The sequence below is a fragment of the Pseudopipra pipra genome, chromosome 3 (assembly GCF_036250125.1).
Source record: "Pseudopipra pipra isolate bDixPip1 chromosome 3, bDixPip1.hap1, whole genome shotgun sequence".
Taxonomy (NCBI): domain Eukaryota; kingdom Metazoa; phylum Chordata; class Aves; order Passeriformes; family Pipridae; genus Pseudopipra; species Pseudopipra pipra.
The window spans coordinates 41,798,453-41,814,786 of record NC_087551.1 but is presented as its reverse complement, the minus strand read 5'-3'; the positions used below and the strand labels follow the sequence as shown (position 1 = coordinate 41,814,786).

The window sequence follows — 16,334 nt, the reverse complement described above, 5'->3', positions numbered from 1 at the left end:
TAAACAGCTACCATGAAAACAACCGAAAGTTACTCCAGAAAACAAGAATCTACTTACTCTGTAAAGGTAACCTTAATTAAGGGTTCCCAAGCCAAGATAACCCTTCCTTGAAGATGAAGGCTAGATGACAAAAAGAAGTTTAAGAGACTTTTCAGAGGAAAAAATCACAAAGGGACTCGATTTTCTCATTGCTGGCCAATTCTGTTCCCCATTGAGCCCCTGAAAAATTCCATCACTCCCTCTAGAAAGCTGTTCCCAAAAGGCGGGTGGGAGAGTGAAGGCAGGAGGGAAAGGGCATCGGAATTTTCACTCTTCAAAGGTATGTTTTCTCTGGGGTTTTAATATGGAGTTATTACAAGTTGAACTGTAGAAACTGAAATCTCAACGGTCAGGAAGGATCATTTAATACTAGCTTTGTCTTTCAGTGGGTGTGTTCCTTCAAAGTAGCAGGATCTGAGTGTAGAAAGAGAAAAGACACAGTAAAAAGCAGAAATCTGCAAAATTCTAGTTGCTAAAAGAGAAGACTAAACTAAAAATAAAGCTAGTTGATAGCACCTTCACCTGTATTTCTTGTCCTGCAGTGGAATATTATTTTCCATGTTTACAAATAAAGCTATAGGACTAAACAGGTAAAAATAATATATGTTTAGCTTATGACCTCTTACAATATAATTTTGGCATAGCCTTGGCTCATGAGAGAGGCCACTCCCATTTTCTATTTTCACTAAGGAAAATGACAAAGTCAGGACTCCAGTATAGGAACTCCTGTGTTGTTCTTGAGTCTGTGCCAGGTGTTAGGAGGCCTTCGGGAGTCACTACATGTCATTTCCTCCAAGCTATAATGGAGATTTAATAAAATTTTACTCAAGGCATTAATTTTAATGCAAAAATTAGAAATTTTTAAAGTATAAAGCACTTCAAGCATGGATCTTACTTTCAAGGCATTTCAAAGTAACGGAACAAGCAAAGCAAAGAGCACTAAAACAGTAAACTGCAACTGCAATTTCACGATAGCAAACTAACCTTCTTTCAGTGAAAAATGAGGAGTTACCAGCAGGATCCCCACAGAACCTGTACTTTTCATTTGTGACCTCATATGAATAGATGAGCAGCAGAATGACAGTGTTTACACGCAGTAATATGCTGCATAGTTCATCCCAGCCCTGGCTGCAGAAAGGTACACAGAAGGGTGCAAAATGACACTATGTGCCTGGACAGCAAAACAGCAAGTGAAATTCAGGAAAGAGTAAGTGTTAAGGAATATTCCTTGGGGAAAAAACAAAAGCTTCCTTATAAAGTGATGTCTTCTAAACTGAATAGCATCACTTTAGAAAAAAAAAAGGTAATAAACACAGGCTGTTTTCCTAGGAACATCATCTCAGCACAGCAGAGGAGGCAACTAAAGTGTCATACATCACTAAACAAGGAAAGGTGACGCAGAATATATCACCACACCAGCATACAAACTCATGACATACTGTACATTAAATACTGTGATTCTGCTTGCCTTACCTTATTAGTAGAACTAGAAAAGCTGCACAGAAGAGCAGCAGGAAGGACCAGAATAGTGGGCCAGTACCCATTGGATAAACACTAAAAAGACTACAGTTCTTCAGTTTAGGAGGGAAAGTATGTCAGCTGAAAAAATGCATGGAAGCAAATGCCGGACTTTTTTTAAAAACATGACAAGTAAAACTACTGGGAAATGAGTTTTCACAATACAGAGTCCAGGAGACACTGAAATCACCATCAGTAGGTTTTAAACAAAAGGAAGTTCCTTTTCCACCTAATCAAACTGCAGGACTTGCTGTTACAGGATGTTGCAGAGGCCAAAAGTACAAATGGCTTTTAAAACAAGATTACACAAATTAATGGCAAATATGTCCATCCATCTGCACGTATTACAAGCAGTGGTCTAGATGCAACCTCTGGCTCAGAGCTCCTGAACTGACAGAGGTGGACAGTATATAACAGCATCAGTTTATATACACTTTGAAGCTTTATACACACACCAATTATTGATTATTTACAACAAATACAGAACACTATGAAGACAGATGACAGTAAGACTGGATAGTGCTCAAAAACACATAGCTTTAACCTACAATTCAGGGATGGTCTAGCATCTCGTTTACACAGAAGGTCACTTCAGATGAGCACAACTCCATCTGGCCTCAATTCACAACTAGATATATGGCATGGATGGTCAAACTGGCATCTCCCGAGAGGCACGTGGCTCTTATCTTTCGAGTGCAGTCCTTGCAGAGGAGACTCCATTGACAGGGTGCTGCAACTGCTGAATACCTGGCAGAGAACAGCAACTGAGGCAAGCCTAGCCCTCTGCACCCCTGCTGGGGCAGCTCGCCTCTCTCAGCACCTCTTCTCCTCTCCCTCAACAGAAAATGAACCCACCACTGCAGAACGAGGTCCCCAGGGAATCGCAGGCAGAATAGAAGTGGGCAGGAGCAGCAAGTTCGTGTGGGGAAGACAGATGAAAGAAAATGACTAGAAGGTAGATGGGAGGGTGAGGATTGTAACTTGAGAGCTGCAGGGTTTTGATTTATTCAAGAGCCTGAATAAAATATATGAGCCTGACTCTTACCTCTTCAAATGTTCCCTTCTCACACTTCTCTGAAACTTTTTTAATATCGAGGGGGTGGGATTTTTCTTAAGTGAAACTGAAATGTACCGAAAACAATGTTGTCCAGATGTTTGTGACAAATTCGCTACATAAATAAAAATAGGCGAAATATTAAAACAAAGCATTTTTGGGTAGTCTGTGGACTGTCTGTTTGAAACAGCATATTTCACTTTTCTGTGCGTCTTGCAAAGAAAGGATAACTATCCCTACTGCATTATGCCCTCTCAGTACAGAAGTGGTCCTAAAATCATATATAAATTTAAAATAATTCTGTAATTTTGGAGAGAAAGTATGAGCTCCCTATAGATAACTGATATTCATTTCTTAAACTTTTGCTTAAATCAGTCTTGTGAAGTGTACACATGCTTTGAAAGCTATACTAGGAAAGAAATGTGCTAGGAGTATACGCACCTACGAGCTGAAAAACACGCAACCTGTGAGAAATCAGGAAAGAGGCAGCTGCACAGACTTAGTACAAGTGACAACCTGAATGACCAAAAGGGATCCAAGGCAGGAATATTTCAAACAGTTACATTACTGACACATTCAACCACAATGATCCTTTAGGGAGCAAACAACCACTAGTAGGAAGACAGACTTCTGCCCATTTCACTCAGAGATGCAATAAGCAGGACTTATCCTGACAGTGCCACTTCTGAAAAAAGTGTTTTAACAGACTGCAAAAATTGGCTTTTTTGGTATCTCCTCCACTCCAAACTGCAGTATTTTTTTTTCCACAGGAGGGCTGAGGTTGGCAGGTACCTCTGGAGATCATGTGGTCCAGCCCCTTGCTCAGGGCTGGGTGAGCAGTAATCAGGTTTTGAATATCTCCAAGGATAGAGACTCCACAACCTCTCTGGCAACCTGCTTCTCCATCTGATCACCCTCACAGTGTAAAAAGCATTTCTTACATTTAAATGGAATGTCTTTCATCTCAGTGTGCCCACTGCTTCATCACTGAGCACTGCTGAAAAGAGCCTGGATCCTTCTTCTTCACTCCTTCCATCAGGTATCTGTACACATGGGTACAGTCCCCTCATGCCTTCTCCTCTCCAATATAGTCCCAGCTCTCTCAGTCTCTCACCATATGATCTGAAAAAGCAAATCCACCACCACGAAGAGCAGCACTGAGTGGCTGATGTGCTGTCATATAGGGGCTAAAAGAGACACAAATAAGGTTAAGCCAAACAGAGGGACGATTAAGCCAGCATCTATTTTACTAGGCATCATCTAGTATGCCAGCTGAAATTGAGTCAGTTTAAGATGCCCTTATCAACTGGCCACAGTTTCCTTTCTCACAGCAGCAAGGCTGCATGCCAGCTGCCTGAACAACAATGCAGCAACCACCGACACTGGAAAGGCCCGATGCCTTCAGCAGAGCACAGACCACACACTGTCCGAATACAGCAGAAGCTGTTGAGGGATCTTGGCATCCACAGCGAAGTTCAGCTGCTTGAACAGATGCTTGAACAGCACAGAGAGCAGCAACAAGAAAGATGTGTTATTAACTAACTATAAACTGCTTTGGAAACCTCTCACATGTTACATCCCTGGATTTTTTCACAAGGCAGAGAACTTAAATATATGAGGATTCTGGCCTCAAAGTTAGTATAGACCAAGTTTTTAATCTACAGCAATTTAAATTCCACATTATCACAACAGTCAGGTTAATCTATTATTGTAACTTTTTTGTTTAATTTGACTAGTAACTTCAGGACTGTTCTAACTATACAGCTGCAGCCTTCTGACCTACGCAAGCAAGAAGATAACAGACCTTGGCATACCAGAAGGTCAGTAAGCCACAGCAAGACTGTGCCCAGCAGAGAAACCTACAGCCTCTGCCAATTCACCAAGAATTTTGAGCTCTCAACAGAACAAAGTGATGTGAACCAATAATATAAGATCATCCTGTAAATATATTTAAAATATACCCATATAAAAAGAAAATCAAACAAACCAAAGACACAAAAAACCAAACCAAACCAAACCAAACCAAACCTGAATTAAGTAAACACATATAAAACTTCCAAGTCTTCAGTCAGTTTCTTGCATTTTATAACTTTAATGTCATCTGACAACCAATGTAACAATTCCTCCACCCTGTTAGGATCAAAAGGAAAAACAGCTTGCTGAACTCCCCTCACTGTGTTCACCTTTATATCATTTTCAACATGTTTGTTTTTGCTGAAACAAGGCAAGGCAGTCTCGGGCTCTGCTGTCACAGCAGCACTCTGGGGCCACACAGCAGCAACTCGTCAAAAGTTGTACATAATTTGTACAGTCCAGAATGCCTCCATGGTCAAACTATGCGGTCTAAGCTGGTCTGACTCTAAATTAATGTGTAAAATTAATCTTGGGGTATTAAATAATCTTTTTCTTTAGGCCTCATTAATTACCCTACATGTATGGACTTCATCTCTTTGTTAGAGCACTATGCATACAACATATCGATAACCACTCTACCTCCACAAACAAAGGCCACACAGACGTGCAGGCATGCACATTTCTACCCAATTCCTATTTATAACATCATATGCTAACAAAAATACTCTCAAGTAGTTTTAAGCTAAATACCAAAGAACAAGAAAGTCTTCAAGTGTAAGCAGCTGTTACGTGCATAAAAGCATTGCTCTATTTTTGACAGACACTGTCCTGGAACACGGAGTGGATTCGTTTTCGACATGAAGCTTACGACTGCCACTTACCAGCTAATTCTGGCACAAGCCTGCTCTGAAAATATGCCTGATCACCCATCATTTACCAACAATCTTCGAAAACTGGAAAGAGTTTACAAGGATTTAATGAGCACCAAATGACTCTTTCAGAAGGTCTCAAAGACTAGCATTAGTCCTCCTTTTGAGGGGTCTAAGTCACAAATGTGGAAGAAAAAAGGGTATCATAAATAATGACCATCAAACTCAGTAGTCAAATAACTTCACTCTTCTGTTCACTGAAAATACTTTCGAAATATTATTTTCTTAGTGCAGTGTAAAAAACATGCCAGTGAATAAAGATCTTGAATTGATATATTCTGAGTAAGCTTATTTCCAAAAAACACTTGTACAGTCCTTGCACTGTCTACAGTCACGCCCTTACTGAAAAGTAACAAAATATACCAGCGCAAGAGCCAGAGAGCCCTATGAGTGTCCCAACAAAGAATTAATTAATCAACCCACTCACAACAGCCCCAAAATGAATTTCTGAACTGAAAAAAGTGCTGTCATTGTACAAGAGCTCTCCAAGGAGCCTAAAGAAAAATGATTTAGTCTCCGGATGGGCAAGAAGAAATTTTTGCTCTATACAGAGTATCCGTTTCCCTTTTATAACAAGTTTCCTTTCTGCTGCAGCAGAAAGCCTTCATTTAAGCTCCAAGTACACTACGTACATACCTAGAGGTACAAATATACACCCTAGCATTCAGTACAGAACAAGACAGTAGCAACTACAAAGACCACATCCCGCAAAATTCCGATAGCAACCTAGCCTGTTCAACCTAAAAGCTGTCAGATATTAACCAAGACAGTCTAAAGACAACTGAAATACAAATACTATGAACATGGTAAATATCATGGAAGAGAATAACATGCTGCTGATTTTTTTTCAGGAAATAGCTGGCAACCTATTCAGAAATTAGGCATCATTTAGAAAAAGGGAAAACATCTCTCAGTCAAGGTTACTGATACAACTAACCCAGAGATCTGAGAACTGCTGTTCAGACAGTCCTATGACTTGGCAGGACATTACTTCCAAGGAACTTCAGTCCAAGAGGCCACAGCAGAGGGAAGACAGCTCTTCCTCTCAAGCTGTACAGCTATGATGAGAAGCATCCTGCTTGATTTTTGAACAGTATTAAATTGAGCCCATTCTGTGCAGGAAAGACAGTACAGAACATCAAAGCAGCTACACGGTCAGAAGATCATTGGTATCACTGAGAGGAAAAAATTAATTACCCACAGTTGTACTGAAATCACTGATGTGCACAAACTACAGTGTTACAGGTTCCTTATCTCCAGAACAGTAACAACTCAAAAATTAACTCTAGTTAGTAAAAAATGACTGAGAAAAAGCAAGCAACAAACCAACCCAGAATTTCATAGAGCTATCCTCATGCACTGGGCAATGGAGAGGAAACAAGACATGAAATGTGAAATAGCACTCAAAGTGCCTATTTCAGACAGAGCCCCTGAAGCAGAAGAAGTGGATGGGACACAAGGGGATGGGGCTGAGTAGGGACCTTCTTTACCAGCAGCAAGCAGCAGCAAGCTGCAGCACACTGTTCATTGCAGAGGATGATAGTCCAGCTCTGTCTTGAAATAGAGAACTCAAGAACATCTTTGGTGCTAATAAAACTCTAGAATAATGGATAGGGACAGCCAAAAAGCATAACAATAGGTTGATTTTGAAGCTGCAGGGTGTGTGGGGAAATCAGTTTTGATTTGGAGAAAACGTGTTTCCACTGTACATAGAATCATAGAATCAACCGGGTTGGAAAAGACCTCCGAGATCATAAAGTCCAACCCTTGATGCAACACCGCTGTGTTACTAGACCATTCCATAGTCAGTAAGCTCTCTTTTTCCCCCCCTAATTTCCTTTAAAATCTCCCTGTTCAGCCAGGCTGGCCGTCTTCCCTCCCAGCTCGCCTTTCGGTACACTGGGACAGCCCGCTCCTGTGCGTTCAAGACTTGCTTCTTCAAGCATGTCCATCCCTCCTGGACCCCTTTGTTTTCAAGGGCTGTTTTCCAAGGTACCCTCTGAACCAGTCTTCTGAGTAGGCCGAAATCTGCCCTGTAAAAGTCCAGGGTAGAAGTTTTATTGATGGCCCTCTTTGCGGCCCCCTGATCCCATGTACATGTTACATGGGATCACCTGGTGCGTTGACCAGCAAAGTTTCTTTTATAAAACTCTCACAAGGAAGATTCTTGGAGGACAGAAGAATGCATTTCTGATGGCAAGAACTGAGTCTCACACTGTACACAGAAGAACAAAGAAAAGAAAGGTTAAGAAAGAAAAAAATAGACAGCTAGCAAAGATTTCTTAAAACGCGCTCAAATTTTCAAGGGTAAATTTTGGGAGAATCAGACTTCAAGTGTTAAACTAAGGCTGTAGTTTGGCAAACACTTTAAACTGGCATAAATTTGCAGTGCTGCTGAAAGAAAGTCTCACCATCTGCCAGTCCCCTGTGCCAGGACAAACATCCGAACACTGAACCAGGAGCACTTCTTTTGCCAATTTATTTTTCAGATGGATCAGTTCCCCAAACCAGTTCACAGGATGGCCATGTAAATACTCGTTCTGGCAAAGAAGAGTGACTGCTTCTCCAGCAGTGCCAGCTAAAAGTGTTCATTGAACCACAGTCTAACACAGAGAGAAGTTCCTGGCAGTCACGTGGTGCTCCCCACCCTTGGACATGCTATATTCATACCACACTTTAAAGTTACAATCAATACACAGCTGCCCCTCAGAAATTAGCATATCTTTGTAATTTTCTCTAGTAGGAGAACCAGCCAGAACCTCAGCAACATTCAAGTTGGCTGTAAACAAGAGTCTTTTCTGGATTCTGCTGTGCTTCTCAATCAAAAGATCACTTGCAGGAGAGACCCACAGACAATGTTCTGATCATCTGTTCCATTTGGGACCCAGAACGCTTGTACATGAAGAACAACAAATGAAAACTATACTCATTGCATATCAGGGCTCTACTCCAACAGGATTCTAAGAACTGTGTGTGGGCTGTTGTGTAGTCATGACTCACCATACAATCCTTCACTGACCAAGACACTCATCTAGAAGAGAACACCATCACCAACAGAAATATTGCTGTCAGGAATAAGGATGAGCACTGGTCATATTCTGTATCAAGGTCAAGCAACTCAGGCCAGTACTGAAGAGTGCGAGAGAGCTGGTCACACCTTCCCACAACTCACTGGCAGATTCAAACCCATACATATGGTCATTCACTAGGAACCAATTAGATCAGTAAGTTTTCTATTAAGAAATAAATTCAAGGTGTGGTAGTGAAATGAATCTCCAGAATGATACAGAAGGATCTCTGTAACAGTGCATGCCACAAGCAAATTGAGGGGAAGTCCCCTACTTTATAGACATTCCTAAGCTCTTGGGTTCTTCTATCAGAGCAGGACTCACCTGAGCTACAAGAGAGCCACACACCCACCCCTGTGCTCACTTTCCTTTTCTTCTACCAGTATTTTGCCATTATCATCGCTTTCCAGTACCTGCTTGGTTGTCCTTATTCTCTATCTCATCTTTTTCATTTGTCTTCTTACTGCCACATATGCTCACAGTTACACTTTGCAGAACAAGATATAGCAGAAAGAACACCCATAAATCTTGCTTTTCCTTGGTAACATTAATCCAACATGTTTGTGGAAAAGATGCAATATAAATAAGTGGCAAGAGCATACAGCCTCTTCTTTCCACTTTACAGAAAAATTAACAGCAGGGTATGAGAAATCCACTCACTCTTGGAGAATTGTTTTCTGAAGAAGCATTACTAACTTTAAAAGAATATTATTCAATAGGGCACAGTCAGATTAGCCTGAATCCAGAGTCCTCCAGGTCTTCAGAAAACTCCAGGATGCTCTAGTGTGCAGCATCACATTGAAAACTGATGAACACACAGGTAATTATGAACAGCAGTTAAAGTACTTCGAATCAGGTCAATTTATTTTGAGACTGGAGATGAGCAGAGAGTAAGAGATGAGCAATTACAAGAAAAAGCAGAAAAGCAAGCTTGCATGATGTGTAACAAATAAAGCAAATTCTTAAGCTACTGGTGGCTGAGAAGCAGTGGGTATCACTGGCCTGATAAAGACAGGAGAGAATTAAAATGCACCAAAATTTGAACAGTAGGTCTTCTGACAGGTTTCAAGAGGTAGGAATGAAGAAAAAACTAAAGGGATGCAACAGGGCCTGTCAAACTGTCCATTCAAACTCCTTTCAATAAAAGGTATGGGGTAGGGTCTAGGAGGTGGGTGGTGCTGGTGTAACAGGGCAGAAACAGGAATAGCTGATAGATCAGATGTCCGGTTATATGGTGATTACTAGGAATCCAGTCCACGACTAGGAAGTCCCACTATTATTGCAAGACCAGTAAAGGATGTAAGCTTCAGATCAGCAGAATCCACAGGAGAGGAAAGAGAAACTTAGCAAAAAAATCATAAAGCTGCCTCCTCCCTTAACCCGCCTCTGTGTGGAGAAGGAGGAAAAACCCTCTTACCTGGGCGAGAATCAGGACATTTCTTTTCCTGACTTAGATGAGCACATTTGTATCTCCACTATGTAAGACAGGACAGGCAGGAAACAGAAATACATGCACATAAAAGTGTGGTAACTGATAAGATAAAGGAAAAAAGGAGAATTAATATTTTGTGAAGAGATGAAAGAAGAAAAAACTAGAAAATAACAGGAAGTAGGAGAAAGACACTACAGCTCATGTATGCAAGTATGTACCACCATCTGGTAGAGAAAAGAAGGAAGCAGAGTCTGGAAAGAAAGAGAACAAAAGCAAGGAATGCAGTAAGTCAGGACTTCCAAGATGAGTAAATAGTTAGCCATTCCCTTATACATGCTGCTGTACCCTCCACACACCTCAAAGGTACTTGGTTAGTCTATACCTACTGCTGTATAGATACCTTCAGGCTGGAGAGTCATCTGCGACAGTCAGGACTAAGCAGAACCACATCAGCTTAAGCAGATCAGTTCTAGGTAGCCCTAGTTAGTCTATCAGAGTGTATTACCCATCAGAGACTTTCAACTGTAAAATTTCAGGTTTCTCACGCTTAACATTTGACCTTATTTCATGTACTTCACCTTAAGAGACTGGCCATGGTGAATGTAAATCAGTTCGAATTAGATTCTATTAAAGCAACATAGCTTTTTCCCTGACAGTTAGGTAGGTTTACAAGCTAAGAGAGGCACATCTCAAACCTATTTCTTTTCTCCTTTTCATATAGTGCTTTTAGACACTTTACAGAAATGATGGCAAGTTCAATGCCAACAACACCAACAGGTATACAAGTTATCTGAAATGATACTCTAGGTATCATCTGCTTTTGTTAATTCAGCTCTGGTGAGGTGATTCTATGAGAGTGACTGACGGTTTTTGTTCTGCTTTGTCGAAATTTTAGGGAACTGAGCTTTTCTGTGCACTAAAAGCACTGATTTTTGTGAGGAAATAAACGAGGGAAGGTGAGAAGACAGAAAGTAATGCATTTCTGCACCACCAAGGAGCAAAGTACTGCACCTTTACTGATCTGATTCCTGCACCTGTTCTGACACCCCAAATACAGAGGGATTTCATCAGTGACTGAAAACCAAGGGGGGCTAAATAATCCCACTGCTTTGCTGTTGCTCCGCAAAGGCATGCCACCTGAAGAGATTTTTCTCAATCTTTCACAATTAGCAACAGTAGAAATGTCATATACAGTAGTCCAGGAATTGCACATATGATTCAGGATTACAACTCCAAAAGCCCTTTTCTAAAACCCTGGCACATATTCTTTACAGAAGCACACCACTGCACATAAAACCAGATGTGGTATTCCTCTTGGCTGCATAAAATTGAAACCCAGCAAAACCAGTGATATTTTTAGAGGGCAAGTTTGAAGCCTTGAAGAGATTTAAGACTGTTCAAAACATAAGTTGGCTTAGAAAAGCCCCACAGGGATCTATGAGGACTCTAGATCATGTTCCTGTTAAAAAGTTTTAGCACAGAACTGGTTCAATTGAAGGTACAGAAAGAGAGCATTTAAAATAAAAAAGAAAAAAATGCCCACCCACTTTTCTTTATCACAGGAGTTTCCCGTGCCCCGAACAAATCCAGGGCTGTTTTTTGCCTTCCAGTTTTTCCCTTCCTCCCTCCCGCAGCTTCCTACCAGCTGAGATTCTGCAGCTGCAGCAACAACAGTCCATCTGTGACAGTGCAATCACCTCGGTGGGATGGCTCCTACCAATTCACTGGCTTCCTTATGTTTTAATAGAGGTAGCAAAGTGTGATGAGCCTTCACTACTCTTTTCTTTTTTTTCAAAGAAAAAGATACTAATGAATATTCATTACTAGTCTCCTACCAAGGGCCAGAATTTTATTTAAAGGACTGGAAGGGAATTGCAAATTAGGCTAATACAACGGGAGATTTTGACTCAGTTCTCTGGTCTCAAAATAGAGCTAAAGAGTAAGATTTTTTGCGGAGAAGAGACTTGATGACAGTAAAAATCTCAGCCCAAAGCTGCCCTGCTCCTCATGGCTGTGACTCTGCTGCCCACCGCAGCACCACTGCTACAGGGCCGCACTGTAACTCATGGGTTTATTGTGCCACCGGGGAACTCGGTCACTGATGCGGGTCTCCTACCCACATTTTTAAGTCCAGCACCAGACAGGCCACATCCTGAGCCAAGGCTGAGCAAAACCTGGCCCATTCACGTGAGCCTGTAAAAGCTATGCACAGGCTGTTCCACGCTCCCCAGCCAGCGCTGCTGCCGGGACGCTTTGCAGCCGGTGCCCAGCACAAGCTGCCCTCGGCTTCCCGGAGCCCATACATTTTTTTCGGGAGACCACAGGAAAACTTGCATTTCAATACCCATCGCCCAGCAGACAGCTTCCAGAGGGACATAAATGAGATTGCCTTTTTTTCCTGCTCTGGAAAAGCTAAGAGGTAAACAAACCCTTTCACACTGTCCCGGACGAGAGCAATCCCTGGGCTGACCGCGGGACAACACTCGCCCACCGCGGAGGCTGCGGCCCGGGCTCGCTGGGGCTGGGCGAGAGCCACAGAATCACAGAATTGTTAGGGTTGGAAGGGACCTCTGGAGATCATCTAGTCCAACCCCACTGCCAAGGCAGGATCACCTAGAGCAAGCAGGTTGTTGAATGACTCGAGACAGGGAGACTCCAAGACCTCCCTGGGCAGCCTGTTCCAGTGCTCTGCCACCCTCTATGTACAGAAGTTCTTCCTCACATTGATGTGGAACTTCTCGTGTTTTAAGTTTATGGCCATTGTGCCTCACCCTGTCGCTGGGCATCTCTGAAAAGAGCCTGGCACCATCCTCTTGGCACCTGCCTTTGAGATATTTATGTGCATCAGTGAGATTCTCTCTCAGTCTACTTTAAACAGGCCCAGCTCCCGCCGTCTCTTAAGAGAGATGCTCTAGCCCCCTGATCATCTCTGTGGCCCTCCACCGGACCGTCTCCAGTAGCTCCTTGCCCTTCTTGTACAGAGCCCACAAGCGAACACAGTAGCCCAGAACTGGACACAACTCACAAGTACGAGTCGGCTCCGGGGAGCGGAGCAGCAGCGGGCGCACGGGCACACGGACAGCCCCGCACAGACAGACGGACGGACGGACGTGCGCACCCGCACGCACCCGCACACGTGCGCGCACACACGGCCGCGCCCGGGGAAGCGCCGGCTCCGCCGACCCGCTCCCGCCCCCCGCCGCAACTCCCCCGGTGCAGTGGCCGGGGGGCCACCGGGGGTCCCGGCTCCCTCCCTCCCATACTCACTTTCGTCCTGCCGTTGATTTTGTAGTTGCCCAGCTTGCCGTTGCAGTGCCGGATGAGATCGTCCATGCTGTTCATGAGGAGCCGGATGGTCTGGCAGCCCGGCTCCTTGCCCTCCACCCAGGTGATCTTGTCCCCGCGGATGTCCTTGGAGGAGTCGCTCTTCTGGCTGACGAGCTGCCCATCGGTGAAGCGGCCGGTGTGGTGGAGGGCCCGCACCTCCTCGGCCACCAGCCCGCCCAGCTCCTTGCCGAGGAAGTCGTCCACCACGCAGATGCCGTGCTTGTTCATGCAGGGCACGATGTACTCCAGCGCCAGCCGCTGCGGCACCAGCGACTTCGTCTGCCCGTTGGGGCGCAGCGCGGCCCCGCCGGGCCCCGCCTGCACGCCGCCCGGGTACAGGTTCGACTTGTCCCGGTACAGCAGCACCGCCTCCCCGGAGGGCGACGGGGACTGGGCCGCGGCCGGGGCCTCCGCCTCACCGCCGGCAGCTGCGGCGGCGGCGACGTGGTTGTTGGTCAGCGGGGCGGCCTCGGCGGGGGCGTCCGGGGACGGCGGCGCTGCGCCCTTGCCGGCCCCCGCCCGGCCGCTGCCGCTCGCCGCGGCCCCGCCGTGGGCGCGAGGCGGCGGGGGGTGCCCGCCGCGGGGCTCGGTAGCGCCCCCTGCCGCGCCCGCCGCCGCCGCGCCGCCGCCGCGGCAGATGAGCTTGTGCTTCTTCCAGTCCTGGCGCTGGTGCTCCTTGCTGCAGTAGAAGGAGCTGCGGCAGCGCCCGCACCGCAGCAGGTTCTCCATCTTCCCGCACAGCTCGCAGTACTGCCGATCGCGCTCGCTGCTGCTGTTGCCGCCGCCGCCGCTGCTGCCGCCGCTGCTCTCGCCCTGGCCGCCCTGGCCGCCCTGGCCGGCGCCGCCGCCGCTGTCATTCGCCATGGCGCTGGTGCTGCCGCCGCAGCCCCGCTCGGCCGCCGGGTTATGTTATGTAAGGAGGCGGGCGGGAGCGGCGCTAACGCGGGCCCCCGCCCGGCCGCGCGGGGAGGGAGCGCTCACTGCATCATGGCCGCCCGGCTCCGGCTCCGCCGCGGGTCCCGCCGCCCTCCGCCTCCGCCGGCCCGCGGCCTCCTACGGGGCGGCCGGGGCGCGGGGGCCCGCGCCGCCCTCCCTGCGCCGCTAACGCCGCTTAGCGCCGCCTCATCGCCGCCCCGCCAGCGGCGGAGCGGCCGAGGGGGAGCGGGGTGGCGCGGTGCGGGACTGCCTTCCGCTCCCCGCCGGCCTCTCTGCCCGGTGCAGCGCGGGCCGGCGCGGCCGCCGCCTCTCCCCGCCGCGCCTCCGCCGCTGTGCCGGGGCGAGGAGGAGGAGGCGCCACTCCAGCGGCCCGCTGTGCACGTACGCCACTTCCAGCCCGCCAGCGCCGCCGGCGCGTCAGGCGGGCGGGGCCGGGCGGGCGGGGCCGGCCGCGGCCTCCGCGCTGCTGCGGAGGGGCTGAGCGGCATCGCCGCGGCCGCGGGGCTCGGCGCTGGGCGAAGGGACAGGCCTCTCTCCGACCAGCGCGGCCTTCCTTGCAGGGACAAGACTGCTGGGGGTTGTCATCGGCCTGGGCTGCTTGGGACCCTCCGCCGTCGCTGGGCGGGCAGTGGGTCGCTAGTCTGTGGGTGCGCCTCTCCCCAGTAGCGAGCTACCCCGGTGCCCCTCGGGGCTGCGGCCCCGCCGCAGGTGAGGCGGGGTTACCGAGGAGCAAGAGATGACATGGAAGTCGGGCGCTGTCGCCTTGAATGACAGGATGGCGGCGGCCACAGTGGAGGGCCAGGTTTTGTCAGTCCCGTAGGCCCCAAAATGTCCCTGCCGGATAGCTGGCAGGGTGGGAGGGAAGTGCGCTGGCTCCCTTGTAACACGTGGCTTGTGTCCCACCTAACTCGGTGGTAATGAAGGCCAGAGCCAGGCTGATTAAGAAAAGGAAAAGTAAAAAGCATGGAGAAGGAGCAAGTGATGTGACTGCTGAAAGGAGGAGAACCCGGGAGTTGGGGCCCGTGCTTTGATGAACATGGCAAAGCCCCTGACAGAAAAAAGGCTGATTTGGCAGAGCAGCACTGGTGAAAGGACAAAGTCCCAACACAGTCACGCTGGCTGTCGGAAGCCACATGGGGACCTGGAATCCTCTGAGGTGATGGTGTAAGCTCCGATTGGATCTGCTTAACCATGGCTTTGCTTGCTTGTGGTATATGTTATGAAAGTGGAGTATATTTTGCAATTTCCTGCAGTATAGCCCAACATGTTGGTCGCTCCTTCAGAGCCTCGTGGTAAGACTGAGCAAGGTTTCCTCCTGGGTAAGTTCTCCTGCCCAGCTTCTCAGAGAACAATTTGGAGAACAGACAGCAAGTCTGCTCCCTGGGCTGGGCTGGCGAGACACAGTGCCTGCCGTTGGTCTGCACTGCCTGTAAGTTAAGCAAATCCATTCTAAACTCCAAAAAGTGTAAAATACATGAGCCAATATCCAGATCTGGAGGTAGAAAGGTGAAATGAGTCCTCTGGTTGGTAACCCAGAGGCTGCCACAAGCTTTCCCATAACTTTGGACAAGTGTTTTTTCTTTGTCATTGTAGAAAAGGAATACTAATGCTTTTGCTCCTCACAGGCTGTTGTGAAGTTTAAGACTGTAATATGCTTGTGTTATAGTGAGATGGCTTTACGTATGCAATTAAAATGGTTTCGTTCTTATCATCTCTCCTGTAGAACTGGATTTAAAATTACTTGGCATAGCAGTAGGACTTGGAGGAATGTTAGGCACTGAATGTACTATGTGAAAGATGTAGAAGGAGTAAGAAAGTGTGCCAAAGCTACAAGTGCCTGTGGTACGTACATGAAAAATGAGAAGGAAAAACAGGATGAATTATTAGAAAGGCAAAAGCAGTACTGAGAGGACAAGGTCATGAAAGCCCAGTGGATAAAATTTCAAGGTGAATATGACCAACAAGCTCCAAGGCTGAATTAACAACAACAACAACAAAAAAGGTGCTGAATGAACTGGAAAAGCTGGGTACTAAAAACCAAGTTTCATGTTAGTAATTTTTTTGTTCATTATTCTTAAAGGGAGGAAAATGAAGTGGAAAAGGCAGAAGGAAGTGGATTAAAAGTGAATTTTAAGTCCGGAGCATAAAGTGGGCAGATTTTTATTGTAGGTTTAATG

The 16,334-nt window shown here is 46.6% G+C and overlaps 1 protein-coding gene and 1 long non-coding RNA gene across 3 annotated transcripts in view; one reads left to right on the top strand and one right to left on the bottom strand.

Annotated features, from left to right (window-relative positions):
* EGLN1 (egl-9 family hypoxia inducible factor 1) overlaps nucleotides 1-14,540 on the bottom strand; it is a 35,680-nt gene extending 21,140 nt beyond the window's left edge. The window contains exon 1 of one of the 2 annotated variants that reach the window (XR_010429123.1): nucleotides 13,162-14,540. Coding sequence is in view for 1 of the 2 variants with exons in the window: in XM_064648838.1 (XP_064504908.1) it covers nucleotides 13,162-14,085 (924 nt within the window). In the remaining variant the exon portion in view is untranslated. The remainder of the gene's footprint in view (nucleotides 1-13,161) is intronic. The other variant, XM_064648838.1, reaches the window with a different exon arrangement.
* Nucleotides 7,190-8,328, top strand: LOC135411383 (uncharacterized). Its single transcript, XR_010429128.1, has 2 exons — nucleotides 7,190-7,386; nucleotides 8,135-8,328. It is a non-coding gene; the product is annotated as an uncharacterized LOC135411383 (long non-coding RNA).
* Nucleotides 14,541-16,334: the final 1,794 nt, after the last annotated feature.